At 52.0% G+C, this 13,680-nt stretch overlaps 4 protein-coding genes across 4 annotated transcripts; 1 reads left to right on the top strand and 3 right to left on the bottom strand.

Moving 5' to 3' along the window:
• Nucleotides 1–2,322: 2,322 nt before the first annotated feature.
• Nucleotides 2,323–3,328, bottom strand: LRP88_03082 (SDR family NAD(P)-dependent oxidoreductase; the record flags this gene model as incomplete). Its single annotated transcript, XM_083239712.1, has 2 exons — nucleotides 2,323–3,176; nucleotides 3,238–3,328. The coding sequence occupies 2 exons, from the start codon at nucleotides 3,326–3,328 to the stop codon at nucleotides 2,323–2,325; spliced, it is 945 nt and encodes a 314-aa protein (XP_083104842.1).
• Nucleotides 3,329–4,644: 1,316 nt separating this feature from the next.
• Nucleotides 4,645–5,649, top strand: LRP88_03081 (uncharacterized protein; the record flags this gene model as incomplete). The annotated part of the gene is made up of 3 exons (XM_083239711.1): nucleotides 4,645–4,897; nucleotides 4,969–5,485; nucleotides 5,535–5,649. The coding sequence occupies 3 exons, from the start codon at nucleotides 4,645–4,647 to the stop codon at nucleotides 5,647–5,649; spliced, it is 885 nt and encodes a 294-aa protein (XP_083104841.1).
• Nucleotides 5,650–5,899: 250 nt separating this feature from the next.
• LRP88_03080 (uncharacterized protein) lies at nucleotides 5,900–8,983 on the bottom strand (the record flags this gene model as incomplete). Its single annotated transcript, XM_083239710.1, has 4 exons — nucleotides 5,900–7,626; nucleotides 7,682–8,047; nucleotides 8,106–8,273; nucleotides 8,323–8,983. The coding sequence occupies 4 exons, from the start codon at nucleotides 8,981–8,983 to the stop codon at nucleotides 5,900–5,902; spliced, it is 2,922 nt and encodes a 973-aa protein (XP_083104840.1).
• Nucleotides 8,984–10,063: 1,080 nt separating this feature from the next.
• Nucleotides 10,064–11,478, bottom strand: LRP88_03079 (uncharacterized protein; the record flags this gene model as incomplete). Its single annotated transcript, XM_083239709.1, has 6 exons — nucleotides 10,064–10,472; nucleotides 10,526–10,786; nucleotides 10,839–10,935; nucleotides 10,988–11,078; nucleotides 11,138–11,242; nucleotides 11,302–11,478. 6 exons carry the CDS (start codon nucleotides 11,476–11,478, stop codon nucleotides 10,064–10,066), a joined length of 1,140 nt encoding a protein of 379 aa, XP_083104839.1.
• Nucleotides 11,479–13,680: the final 2,202 nt, after the last annotated feature.

Here is a 13,680-nt window from a genome sequence, read left to right as displayed (position 1 = left end):
AAAACCTCGAAACTGAGGGCCGCTTGCTCATCTTTATCTACTGAATCCCTCACCTCTTGACTCGTCGGTCATGCCGTGTCCCACATGGCCAACAACCAGACTGAGTAGGTGCTATACAGTCAAGAGAGTATGTGTGGAGAGGCATCGGGAAAACTTGAAACAAGAGGGTCTCCACGGAGTGTCGAGTGTGGTGATATCGGGCGTAGGGCTCATGGCTGCAGACAAAGCCGTGAAGGATCTGCCGGGTCGATGCACTACCCGTGATTCGGGAAGCCGACACGCAGAAGTTCAGTCAAACTGATGACAGCCAACTGACAGCTGTGTGGTCAGTTATCTTGAACGCTCGGCAACTGGCATGAATCATGGCGGCTAGGGGCGAGTCAGTCTTGTCGGTTAACAACCTGTGGATCTAGACAAACCACATGGCCAGATGGATAGTCTCCATCAAGGCAAACTAGACAAATAACCTCTCAGGTACCCGAAGAAATCACGCACCCGTGTCTCGTTGTCATCGGACCAGTTGCTCAACCTTGGTGCTGCCCTAAGGCGCTCAAGGTTGAGACAGTCTGTCACCTTCAACCAAACGGCTCAACCTGCAAAACTGCTCCCGCGACAAACGACTCAAGATATATAATGAGACATACGAGCTCGGAACAAATTGCGGAGTCGGCGAGCCCAATGTGCCGGTGTTCAAGTCGGCGTTGATCATCGAGGCGGTTCCTCGGTGGAAAGATCTCGACTCGCAACATCTGTTAAGCCAAGAGGCTAGAAGAGATTGACAGACAACCGTCTCTCGGGATGTGGGTCGCCTTCAAACTCTGTTCCTGGTTCCTGGTTCCTGTCAAGGAGAGTTTGAACCATCAAGAGGGCAAGGGTTGCATTTGATCGCGAGACCTAACCAAGCCGAGCAGATCGATCCTCTCCTAACTATCAGCATGGGCACGGTGAGATCAAACCAGCCATAAAGCACATTCCCAGCCCTCTTGCAGTCGATTTTTGCTCTTTAACAATATCCCTCCCATCTTGTGGGAACTAGGGATGGCGAAACATCCGCCCTCCCCATAGTGTCCACGCGGTGACATTTCGCCACACAGCCAATGAGTTGAGCGCAAAATGTTTGCGCAAGCTTGGTTGGAGGAGAAATTCAAGGCACTCAGATGTAGTGTCTGCTGTGCCACCAACTTTGTGCGCCAACCAGCCACTCACCCTGATCTTCCAGGCCAACGGGTGTGCTGGCCTGAAGAGTTGCCATGGAAGGGAATAATTCAAGATATCGCAGTCTCCGGCTCCGAGTTCGTATCAAATCCAATATTCGCCCCAGACAATCTCGGTCAAGTTCGAGAAAAGACACGGAATGTCTCACTCCTGAGTCGATATTGGCACCTCTTGCACCTCACATTGTCTTGTCGCTATGCTAGCGAATCAGAACAACATGAAGGCCTAGGACTCGATCTTGTAGGACCGTCTCGTGTATCTTCGGTTTCTTCCCCAGATGTGACGGATGACAGAGAATCCAGGCCTGCTTTGTCAAGCTGACAGAGTTGTCGAGTCTGCTAACCGTGTTTCGTAGCATCGCACATAGGGTCCAGATCCCTGAAATCATGGCTACACTCATCATCTTTCGGAGAATGCTTCGTTTCAACATCTTCGGCATGATACATGTTCCGTTTAATATCATGGTCAGCCACTGAAGCAACCTTCAGCAAGCGCCACCGTGTCAATGATGCCGCAGCCCGTCCAAGGCATGAATCTGAGAATAGAACACAGAAGGGCTGTAGAACTGAAACCCCATTGCGTCCTGCTTTCTGCTCTGTTTGTGTTGGCTGTTTCACCGCATTGAGAGGCACAACGGTCCTGCCCCATCCTCTGGGCACACGGCAGAATGACGGGAAGGGCCTCCATTTCAGCAACTACCCGACGGGCCAGGCTGAGTTGGGTTTCAAGACGGACAGTTCCTCCGTAGACCTCCTCGTGTGTGGTTGCCTGTGCGGATAGTAAATTCGCCAGGCAAAAGAGCACTCCCGTACCACACATACAGGCTTGCTTGATCAACGACAATGGCAACCCTCCTGCACGAAAGTCGAGCCGAAATGGTCTCACGTGGGGTTTCACTGGGAGAAGCTCGAGTCCTTTTGTACTGGGCAAAATCATCTTTCGCCGTGGGCGAGATTTCAATGTTTGTTTTCCGCCTGTCGAAAGCAGGAAGCCGTCTCGGATGTTACCATTGTAACAGGAATCTTGGGCTTATCGACCCATCGATATCGTCCCTTTGCACATGGCGACAGGATCGGAATACTCTTGCCAAACAACGTGGGCAACATTCTAAGCGATAGACATCTTCATGCCTCCGTTGGCACAGATAACGCTGCCCGTCGTCCACCCACTTTCTGCTGAACACAGCATATCAATGGTGCCTGCAATCTCATTCGTGAATCCTGGCCGTCGGCCACCCATCGATTCGCGTACGATATGGTCGAAGCGCTCGGCATCCGGCCCTGCCATGGCCAGGACATCAGCCTCACCGTCATATTGCGCCAGAGGCGCTGCGTCGACATAGGGCTGGTTGATGTCCCAAAACGTCTTTCCGGCGGCCGCATACATGTCTCCCCATGCAGGCCCAGGGTTGACAGCATTGACTGTGGCACGAGAGGCCAGCTCACGGCTCCAGGTCCGTGTCATGGCTTCGAGGGCCGCTTTGCTCCCCGCGTAGACGGACTGTCCCTGATAGCCGATGGATGACGATACGCTCGAAACATTCACGATGCGGCCAGCTCGGTTTGCGGGGAGATGCGGGGCGACAGCTTGTGTGAGGAGAAGCGGAGCCAGGACATTGACGGAATATACACGTTGAAACTCGGTTTCTTGAATAGGACCCTGCTTAGGGTCATTCATGTGCTGGTTCGAAGCAACGCCAGCATTGTTGATGAGTATATCAATTTGGAACGGCTTGTTCGGGCTGTATGAGCCAAAGAAAGATCGTGCTGCCTCAACGATCTTTGCTGCAGCCTCAGCCGGGCTGCTCAAGTCGGCCTGCACAGCAGAGCATTGAACCTTGTGGGAAGACGATAGTTCACCACAGAACTGCTTGGTAGGTTCGGTTGATGAATCGGATGTGTATACGAGGAGTAGATTGCATCCTTTGGCGGCCAATCTGGCAGCAACAGCAGCACCAATTCCTTTGTGACGAGTCAACTCAACAGGACACGAGACGGTGACAAGATGGGGTGCTTGACAGACCTCGTGAGCCTCCAGTCACGATCCCCAGCTTCGAGTCGTATGGTCGAGCAGTCCCTGGAGAGGACGCAATCTCTGTCTTTGCCTCTGACATGTTGGATGCTGATGGACTGCTTTCGCGGGCGGCTGTGACGACCCCTGCTCGCGTGGTCTGTCTCTTAACCTGGTAAGAAACCTTGACCGTGATTAAAGACGGTGATTGACGAGCGTAAGACTATCAACGGCGTCACAAATTATGGCATGATTCATGCAAGAGACTTTGCACGTGGGGAGTTAGCCGCCAGATCCCGTGGCAAGAAAATATCTGCGTCCCGCGTCTGCTCCTTGCGTCTGGGAATGGGAAGGAGTGTCGGTGTCCAATATCCGGGACCTCGATGGTTCCTACCCTAGCATTAGCATTTACAGAAGGTGAGGACGGCACAGGAGGAAGGAGGAACCCCCACTATCTACAAGTACCATGTACTTCCCAAGGTGCCTCGAGCTATGGTGGGGTAACCCCACCAGTGACGTCGGGTTCTTTTTGGTCTTGGATCCATGAGATGATGGAACTTATTGTTTGCCTCTTCCTTGTCGATATCCTCACTTCTCACTCGCGCGGGGCAAGGCTCAAAAGCCCAGCTGAGGAAATGGAAGGCGTTTCCAGGCGCCATTGCATTGCAGAGCGTCGCAGCGGCCCTTACAGCCAGCGGCGGTCAGGGATCCAGGTCCCCTATGAACCCAACACAGCAAGGGACGCCTCTCTCGACGCACCATTACACCTCCAAGGTGAGGCCCTCAAGGTCCAGGGGGGCAGTTCCGGAAGCAGGGATGCCGACCAATCAGCGGCCCTCAGATCAGGGCTCCAAACGTCGGTCTTCAGCCGACCGGCGTCGTACATGCTCTAGCAGATGTTCACCTCTGTCGACCGCTCATCCGCCGCGGTTCCCCGGTGCTTTCTGGCGCACCACTCGACGTCCGACACATGCCAGTTCGCGCCAGGTATCAGCCAAACCGCTGTACTCCGGAAGCTTAGAAGCGGGGCGCCCCCCTCGCCAAGGTGCGGTGATGTCTGGGGCCGTTGCGTCAGTCTCTGTTCCCGGGACTTCCTATCTGGGACGCCGCATCACCCATTGTTGAATCGTAGTGCCATGTGTGGACCGTTGCTTCAGGGATTTGTAAACGACTACTCCGATGCCGTTGTCCGCAATACGGGGGAGAAGTCGGGAGAATGGCAAGGAGATACGGGGGCGGATCCGATCCAACGAGTGTTGAATCAATGAGGGTCCGTTTCTCGGTGTAAGAGCTCATGATCTGAGCTAGGAGCACTCCGGTCTGCCGCTATTCATAACCTCCGCGTCCTCCTCCCCCTTCTCTCCTCTCTCTATCCATCCTTCTTCCACAACACCTTGACAACTCCACACAACTATCACCATGTCTGATCTTAACCCACTCAACGGAGGCAACTTTGTCCACAACGACAAGCGTTGGATCGATGGCGGCTCCATCATGAAGCGCTTCTCCCTCGAGGGAAAGACTGCCATCATCACCGGTGCTGCCGCCGGTATCGGCTGGGCCGTTGCTCAGGCCTACGCCGAGATGGGTGCCAACATTGCTCTCTGGTACTTTAGCAACCTCAAGGGACCTGAGCGTGCCGAGGAGCTCGCCAAGCAGTACAACATTCAGTGTAAGTGCACATTGGTTGACGGCCATGAGGTTATCTCCAAAGCTATGACCTTCCGCTGACCCGATTGACAGGCAAGGCCTACCAGGTTGATGTTAGGGATGCCGAGGCAGTTGAGAAGGCTGTCGATCAGTCTGTCCAGGACCTCAATGGCCGTCTGGACATCTTTGTCGCCAACGCCGGTATCCCCTGGACCAAGGGCGCTATGGTTGACGGCCCTGTCGACCACTACCGTGATGTCGTCCAGACTGACCTTGACGGCACTTACTACTCGGCCAGGGCCGCTGCCAAACACTGGCGTCGCCAGAAGAACGAGGGTACCACCCTTACTGGCGAGCCCTTGACCAACTACACCTCGGGCAGCTTCGTTGCCACTGCTTCCATGAGCGGTGGCATCGTTAACATTCCCCAGCTTCAGGCTGCCTACAACGCCGCCAAGGCTGGTGTCATTCACCTTGTCAAGAGTTTGGCTGTTGAGTGGGCTCAGTATGCTCGCGCCAACGCCATTTCTCCCGGCTACATCATGACCGAGATCTCCAACTTTGTGCCCCAGGAGACCAAGCAGATGTGGCACGACAAGATTCCCCAGGGGTAAGTTTTGTTGATGACATGGAGATGCTTAGAGGCTAACTCGAAACAGACGCGAGGGTGAGCCTCATGAGCTCCAGGGTGCGTATCTTTACCTTGCGTCTGACGCTTCCACCTACGCCACCGGTGCCAACTTTGTCATCGACGGCGGTTACAGCGCTCCTTAAAGAGAGTTATGAATCACGGCATTAAAAGGACACGCTTCGTTATTACAAGCGGAATCAGAACGGTATGGAAAAGCAGCATCACGTGTTGGGCTTATTAGAATACCGTAGACGATATGGGTTATGACATTGGAAAGGACTGAGATCCTATGAGACATGTTTGGTACGACATAAAGAAAGATATACATGCAAAATTTGCAAAGACTCCAGCTCCTCCCCGTTAAACATCGAATGACAGAAAACGCCCCTGAACTCAGTTACCGTCTTCTGAATTTCGTCTTCGTGACACGACTTTATCGTCACCGAGATCTTCCTCGAGACCGACATCATCATCCCATCTTTCTGGACTCAGGGGAGAATGAAGGCCGGTACGACGCAAAGCATTGGCCTTCAGGTTTGGATCATTTCTTAATCCACTCTGAAGCTTGGCCCGTCTTCTGACGACAAACTCTATGTTCTTCCTCCAAGACACCTTGTCGGCCTGTAGACCCCGACGCATCTCGGGATTGTCATGCGAGATGTTGAGTCTATCCAGCCACTCGACCAAGCTTCCCGCGAGGTCAATGAGCTGGCCAAACGTGGCCTGGTCAGCGTCTTCCCTGGCGAGTAGCTTCTGCCCGTACTTGAACTCCCGTGCCCCCTTGTTGATCTCGTTCATGTCCTTAGCGACCATGACCCTCTTGAGGCCATTGAGGACGTACATGGATGCTCGGACCTGGTTGTTGACGCTGGGGTTCATCTTGGAGAGGTCCTCTCTGCACTGCTCGGCCCATTTGTTGGCGTCGTGGATGAGCATGTTTGCCAGCCTGTTGCACCCTTCACGGAGGGCGAGCTCGACGTAGTTGCGTGTTCGCAGGAAGACGGACAGGTTGAGGTAGTTGATCCGGTCCATGAGCGACATCTCGCCTCCTCCCAAGGTAGGAGTTTGGTCGTCGTCGTCGGGCCCGCCGGCCGTTCTGACTGCCCTGGCGGCGGCCCTGATGAGCGCGTCGGCGGACAACCAGTTGGACTCCCCTTGCTGGCGGAGCTCTTCCACTTCCTGTTCCTTGGCGTCATGGCTTTTTTGTAGGTTGTCAATATTCCTCTCGAGTCGCCGCTTTTGCTCCTTGCAGTCGACCTGCATCTGCTTCTTCTCCTGCTGAAGACCCTTTGCCTCCTGGAGTTTCTTTTCAAGACTCTGCTTGAGATCGTCCCTCTCCTTGATCAGACCTCTGTTATCGGCTCTGGCCTTCTCCAAATCGTCTTGATCGGTTGCATGCTGCGATTCCAACTGTGCCACTTCCTTTCGAAGGTCGTCAAGCTTCTTGGCGTCGACTTCGAGGTTCCCCGTCTTCTTCTGCCCTGCTTCTATACACTCATTGAGTCTCTCGGAGTCATCTTGTCGGAGCTTTTCGAGCCTATCCTTGTCATCCTGGAGCTTCTTAAGCTCAGTTTGGTTAGTCGCCCGTTCCGACTCGAGTTGCTTCTTCTCCTTCTCCAGCTCCTCCTTCTCGCCCCCGACCTTCTTGATGTCGGCTCTGAGGTCATCCCGCTCCCTCCTTAACCCAGTATTTTCTTCTATAAGGTTTATTCTCTCAGTCTGGAGCTTCTTGATCTCGTTCTGGTTCTCCTTGTGTTGTTTTCCCAGTTCCTCCTTTCTCCTCTCAAGCTCCTTCACCTGACCCGTCAGCGCCTCATTTGCATTCTGGAGGAGAATATTTTCATCATGGCTCTCCACCAGCCAGTCCTTGTGGTTGTTTAGGTCTTCCCTTAGTTTCTTCAAATCTTCTGGCGGAGATGACGCAGGGCCGCCCGCGTTTGCCTTGGCCCTGAGTCTTTGAAGTTGCTCTTCTGCCTCCTCAAGTTTTTTGATCGACTTGTTGAGTTCATTGGTTTTCCCCTCTTTTTCCTTTATCAGCTGATTAACATCCTCGAGCTTCTCCATCAATTCAGTTTCCTGTCGTGCTAGTTTTTGAATATCTTGTTGGTTCTCTTCATACTCTGAATCTATATTAGCGGCACGTTGGAAAAGTCTCGTTTCTGGTTGTCAACTTACTCTCTTTCAGCCCTTTGCTGGATCTTTCCAGGGCATCTTTGGTGACGCTGTCTCGTTGTATCTGACCACCGTTGAATGCCTCGTAAGCCGGTGGCCAGCCTTTCTGAAACTCGAGAACCATCCCATCCAAATCGCGGGCCACCTCTTGAAGAAGTTGCACTGCGTCACTCGACATTGCCCCATATTGATTCGATTCGTCGTCGGCGGTGGTAGCCTTGGCTTCCCAGGACTTCACCTTCTCCTTCATGACCTCGTAGAACTCTTGGTGAAAATGGTTGCCGGCTCGGCGCTCCAAGTCTGCTCTTTCGGCACGCTCTTCGGCTGCATCCAGGTCGGCCTTGTGCTCGTCATCCACCTTGAATTCATCTAAAGCAAAGATCATCCAAGTTAGCAAAACAACCAAACAGTTTCGGATTCTTCTTACCTCCAGCAATGCTCTCCACCTCCTCGCGGGTTTTGCCAGCTTCGTACATGACAATCTTGGATTGGAGCACAGCCTTTTCCTTGAGGAGACGGGCTACCTTCTCCTCTAACTGAGAAAACCCATTGGCCTGCTTTGTCGAATCCACGCCGCCTTGATGTTTAATCTTGTCTAATTCACTCTGTTTAGTCCATCTTGTCTTTGGTTTCGGCGAGCTTACTCTCTGCTTCACTGAGCTTCTCTTCAAGCATCTCCACCCGCTCCTCTTTGGACTTTTTGTAATCATCAAAGTTGTCACTCAGATCCTGGAGCTGTTTGCTTGATTTGGCCATCTCCTCAGCGAAGAGGGCTTTTAGGCGGTCCAGCATCTTGAGAAGCTCGTTGGCGTGGGCGTTGGGGACGTCGTCTCCGTTCCTGCAGTACTCCTGCAGAGCAGCAATGAGGCCGCTATCCCGAGTGAGTTTCTCGTAGATCTCATCTCTCAGTGCCGTAGTGACCTCGAAACCTTGCTCAACTAGGCCCTCCACTTGCTTCTTGGCCCGCTCCATGGGAGGGGTAGTAGGCCTCATGGAGACACCAAGGGTGTTGAATTCCTCTGTGCCTTGGTTCGTAGCGACTTTGTTGTATGCTGCAACGGCATCATCAACCTCTTCATCAGAGATGGGAACGTTCCGTGCATAGATAAACTCTCGATCGGGATCTCCAATCTGTGGGTACGGGTGCCTTGTCCCCCACCACTCGGGGTCATGCCTCTGGCGATTCTCCTGGTTTGCGTGGTACTCTGCAATGTCCTGATCAAGCTGATCCCCGTCAGTATCAGTGGTCTGTTGAAACGAATCTTCATTGTCGTCGTCAGACTGTTGCCAATTGTTGCCGTTCATTGTCACAATGTGAATTCGCAATGTATCGTGTTTTGAGATGGAAATGCGTTGTCCAAGTGATGCTCCGAGTTTGTTCAAGGAAAACAATAACGAGGGAGCTCGAGGTTATAAATTTGTTTGGGTGAATGGGACTTTGGGAAGACTCAAGGGACATGAACAACAAAGAGCACTTGCTTCTCAAAGCGGTCTGGCTCAATGGCATGGCACTCAGGCTCTATGGACGAAGGCGTTTCATGGCAACGCCCATGTCTGGTTTCTTGTGGTTCGCACAGAAGATGCTGCTAGAACTAGTAATGGATGCTCATGCTGGGGGATTTACTCCTTGGATACTATCAACTACCATGGTGCCTTCATAATTCCTGGGAATATCTTCACTCATGGCAGAAACATGAGCCACCTTCTAGATCGATTGTGATGGCAACCTTTCTCGGGTCTGCTCCAACTGAAGGCTGTTGGTCTGTGAGTTGATCATGGCTCGACCTGTCACGTCCTTTGTTCATGTCTCCCTTGGCCTGCCAAGTGACAACCCCCAAAACAGAATCGATCTGTGTGCCACACCCCGCTTAGCGTCTTATAGAATAAGGTAACAATAGGTTACTATATGGCCCTAATCCCAGTTTTCCAAATCCAGTGTGCCACGACTTGTATTCTTTGTTCTGCTAGATAAAGACATAAGTCGGTTAGGCGTTGCCAACGTGGTGTCTACAAGACCACACCACCTGGTCAGCCGTTCAATGAAGGTTATAGCCTCTCGGTGATGCCACCAACGAATCAATAGTTAGCTCATGGAGATTCAGCCTTTCTTTGTCCTAGGCCTAGCCATGGCTCATCCAGGAAAAAGTGCGTGCGATGTGGCCTGTATTGGATGTACAAACCCCAAGACAGAGCTCAAAAATAGACACAATTGAGAAAGATGACCTTTATCCGTGGCCATAATGAGGAACTGTAATGTTCCCGGGTATCGTGGTGCCGAATACCGAGATGCATCGCTAATATCGACGCATACAGAGAGTAACAAAAAACGCCATAAACCAAACCCCCAAAACTCGCTCGCCATAAGCAAAAAAGTCTAATGCTGTTTCAAACCGCATTCCATGCCCTTGTTCTCATCTCAACCCGATCCCTTGGATAACCCCTATCTTCAACCTTCACCAACACGTCTGTCGTCAACCTAATGCCCTTGTTAGACTCTCTAAGCTCCACCATGCCCGTCGTCGAGTCAGCATCAAATACCGCTCCTCTCATTCCTTGGCTGTAGTTCCCAAAGTGAGGATTACCGAAGCTAGCGTCGTTATGCCAGTCGCCATCAAGAGCGGTGGAGCCGCTGCCACGTGAGAACTTGAGAAACCCGCTCTCGAAGCGGCTTCGGAGCTTGAGCTTGGTAGACACGAGGCGAAGGAGAGGCTGTAGAGCAGGGAAGCAGCCACACCAGAGACCAACGTGAACCTCCAGAGCCGTCCAGGGACACGCCCTGATCATGTTGTAGGTTCTGCAAGTTCAGTGTTAGCACAGCCTCTATGAGCAAATCAAAGGTATACCAACAGATCCGAGGCAAAGTCTGTCGTGATAAACATGACAGTCTTAATAAGGGCCGTAACGGCGGCGAAGAAGCCGACGGAGAAGATGAGGGTCAGCTTGATGATTTTGGGACGAGTCATCATGTTGCTAAAGACCACCCAGAGGGGAAGCGCAAGGAGCACAACGTCAAGGCATGTGCCGACGATGGAGTGTGCCCACATAACATGGTCCTCCTTTTCTCTGCTGACGCATTTCCTATCGGGTTTTCCGGCGTTGAAAAAATCTCTGTCACTCACTGTTAGAGTGGGAAATGACAGTCGACACATAATATACTCACATGATAGGGTTACACTCGAGAAGGAAGAAGAAGAAACAGATCAGAGTAATGGCGATGTTGATTAAGGCGGTTATCCAGACGCATACCATGAAATGTGCTGAGATTCAGTCAGTTATCAACTCTCAGAAGGAATATCAAGACACGCTTACGCTCTCTATTTAGACGAGGGAAGAAGGCCAGGATGGATAGTCGAACAAATCCGATTGGCCAGAAGAATAGCAGTTGACTAATTGGCAGTGACTATCAAGATATCCGTGTCAGTAATGGTGAACCTTCAGCCCAGTCTTGCTCAGACATACCGAGAAGAAGGCATTCAACTGCTCTGGAGTGAGCGAACTTATGTGAGATCCAACTCCATATCCAACAGCGACGATTTCTCGAGAAGAGAAGACGACCGCGAGCACCTATATTCACTTCATTAGCAGCCAACTCGGGCAACAGAAACAACCAAATACCAACCCACCCAGGCGATAAAGGCCAACAGATCATCCCACCAAAGAGCTTGTATCATGACACCCCTCACATATAGCCTCAAGCTCATAATGACCGACGTGATGACAATGAGGGCGATATTCAGGTTCAGCAAGATGTATCCATGCGAGTCCTCCGCCTGCGGCTCGACTCTTGGTCCGACCGCCATCTCTTCTCGTTGGTGACGGTGATTGTCGTCGTAATGGAGATGGCCCGCGGGTTCTCCCAAGTGCTCGCAGGGCTCAGGAGTCGTCGGTCTCGGCCGAGTTTTCGAAACAGAATGTCTGATAACCGCGAGAACAAGTGGCAAGACATTGAGTAATGAATCCAAGTTCCAGGGCGAGCTTGCTCGTTGCTGGAAAAGTCGAACCCAAGGGGGCGAACTCAAGCCTATTATGGGGGATATATGTTGGCTACGCCATACTTGGACGAGCATCCCAAGCCACGGCTTGAGCTCACAGACGATCTAGGCCAAGCGTCGTGCGGAGGATGCAGGGGCATGTAGACATCTCCTTGAGTGCGTTAAGGCTACAACCAGGTCACGAGCAGGGGTCTGATCCAATTAAAATGCCGCAAATTAGAGGTACTTCAATTGCCTCCTATTTTATATGGTGATAGAAGTCCCAACAATCCTGCTGGTTACAAAGGGCAACATCACACTGCCGGCAGCCGTACCTTGTTTTTTTTGGCCCCTTTTTCCTCGTATTGGTGTTGATGCCGGTTAACGGCTTCCTCTTGCTTCGTGACCTAATTTGACCGCAGCGGAGGCCTTGACAAGCAAGGCAAGGGCTATTTTTCCCTCTTTTGACGCGTTCATGCAGCTCCATAGGCGTATTTTCGTCGCCAGCTCGATATCGCTTCCTGGAATGACCAGTCCAATAAGCCGCAATAAGGTCATCTATAAGGCGGCCTCGCCAGTCACTTTGAGACCGTATTTTATTCCACTTTGGCTGCCCATGAAGCTGAAGAAGATAGCTGTTGATGAGGGCTGTGTCAAGAAGGAAGGTCCAAGCTATAGCCTGCCAAGGGCCGCGACGAATTGAGTGACTATAGCCCCGTGATGCCCTCAGTTGGTCGCCACGGTCCACATGATTCATCTCGTCGTTATAGGTAGCGGCGATAGAAGGGATCGCAAAGGTCTTGACGGCTTCGTCACCAAAAAAAACGCTGTATTGGCCGTGCGCGGGCTTGATCTGTATTTGGCCTCTTCCTCTTCCGTATGACAAGCTCGTCGCCTCTGAACACAGTGGATAAGAAGAGTACAAGGGCGTTATCCTTCCACGCGATTTGGTTGACCTAGGGAAGAGCAAGTCAAATTAATAGGGTTTCTATAGGTCAATTTGACTTGGCTTGCTACCTTATTATCAACTGTTGGAGCACTTCTGAGCTCATTGAACTGAAGAAGTCTCCGGCCGGCAGAATCATCATCTTTGAGCTTCGCGAAGGGGGCGTAGATACCACAGCTGCGGCGGGCTGTGCCTGTGGCCCCGTGGCCGTAGTGACGGAGGCTTCTAAAGAGATCAGCCGACGAGAAGAGGTTATCAATGAAGACGTGATATATGGCTTTTGGTAGCTTATTAATAAGGGCAATAACCACGCTTTGTGTCGGGTTGAGGTGTGTGTAAAGTCGCCTTCTTCTCTGAGATCGAAGCCGCGTTCCGAGGCTAACTAGACCGTATCTCTTCTTCGGCTCGTGCCAAAGCCACCGTAAGAAGAGGCCTTTTTGCGCCGTGGCCCAGATCTTGAAGCCCACGGGGATAGGCTTATTTGGGACTCGTGTTGTCTGGTATGACCTTCCTGTATAGCGGATCATACACTCGTCCACAGCGATATTCATGCCCGGCTTAAGGAATTCAGTTGACGCGTATTGTAGGTGCCGAGACCACTCGTCAACGGCGGCGAAGACCTTCGCAAGGCCAGCTTTGGCAGCCTCTTTGGCGAGGCTGAAGGGGTTGAAGAGCCGAAGGTGCCGATGAAGCAGTTGAAAGCGGTCAAAAGTCATAACTTTGAGGATTGAATGGTCAGAACCTTGGTGCCCCAGCTGGGAAGTCTTCCAATGGTCTCGGATTGTGATTTCCTTATGAATTCCTATATGAATTAGAAGCGCAAGCCATAGATATACCTCTGGCACGGTGGTTGGCTTCCAACTGCGAATTCGAGCCCGTGGCTTCCAGCTGCGACTGCGAAGTAAATGATCAACCCATTCATTCGTATATTTAACCCATTTTGCGACTAGGAAATAAGGCACAAAGTGATGGAAGAGGTTAAGAGGCTGCTGGGGCAGCTCTTTGACCTCGAGGTCGCGATCGGGCACCATCACCGGGAGGAAATTGGTGCCGCAGCTAGGGACCGGGTTGAATACAGGTCGGCA

The sequence above is a fragment of the Fusarium phalaenopsidis genome, assembly GCF_050370095.1.
Source record: "Fusarium phalaenopsidis strain FUZ10S chromosome Unknown contig_32286, whole genome shotgun sequence".
NCBI lineage: Eukaryota > Fungi > Ascomycota > Sordariomycetes > Hypocreales > Nectriaceae > Fusarium > Fusarium phalaenopsidis.
This window is presented reverse-complemented; position numbering and strand designations above follow the sequence as displayed.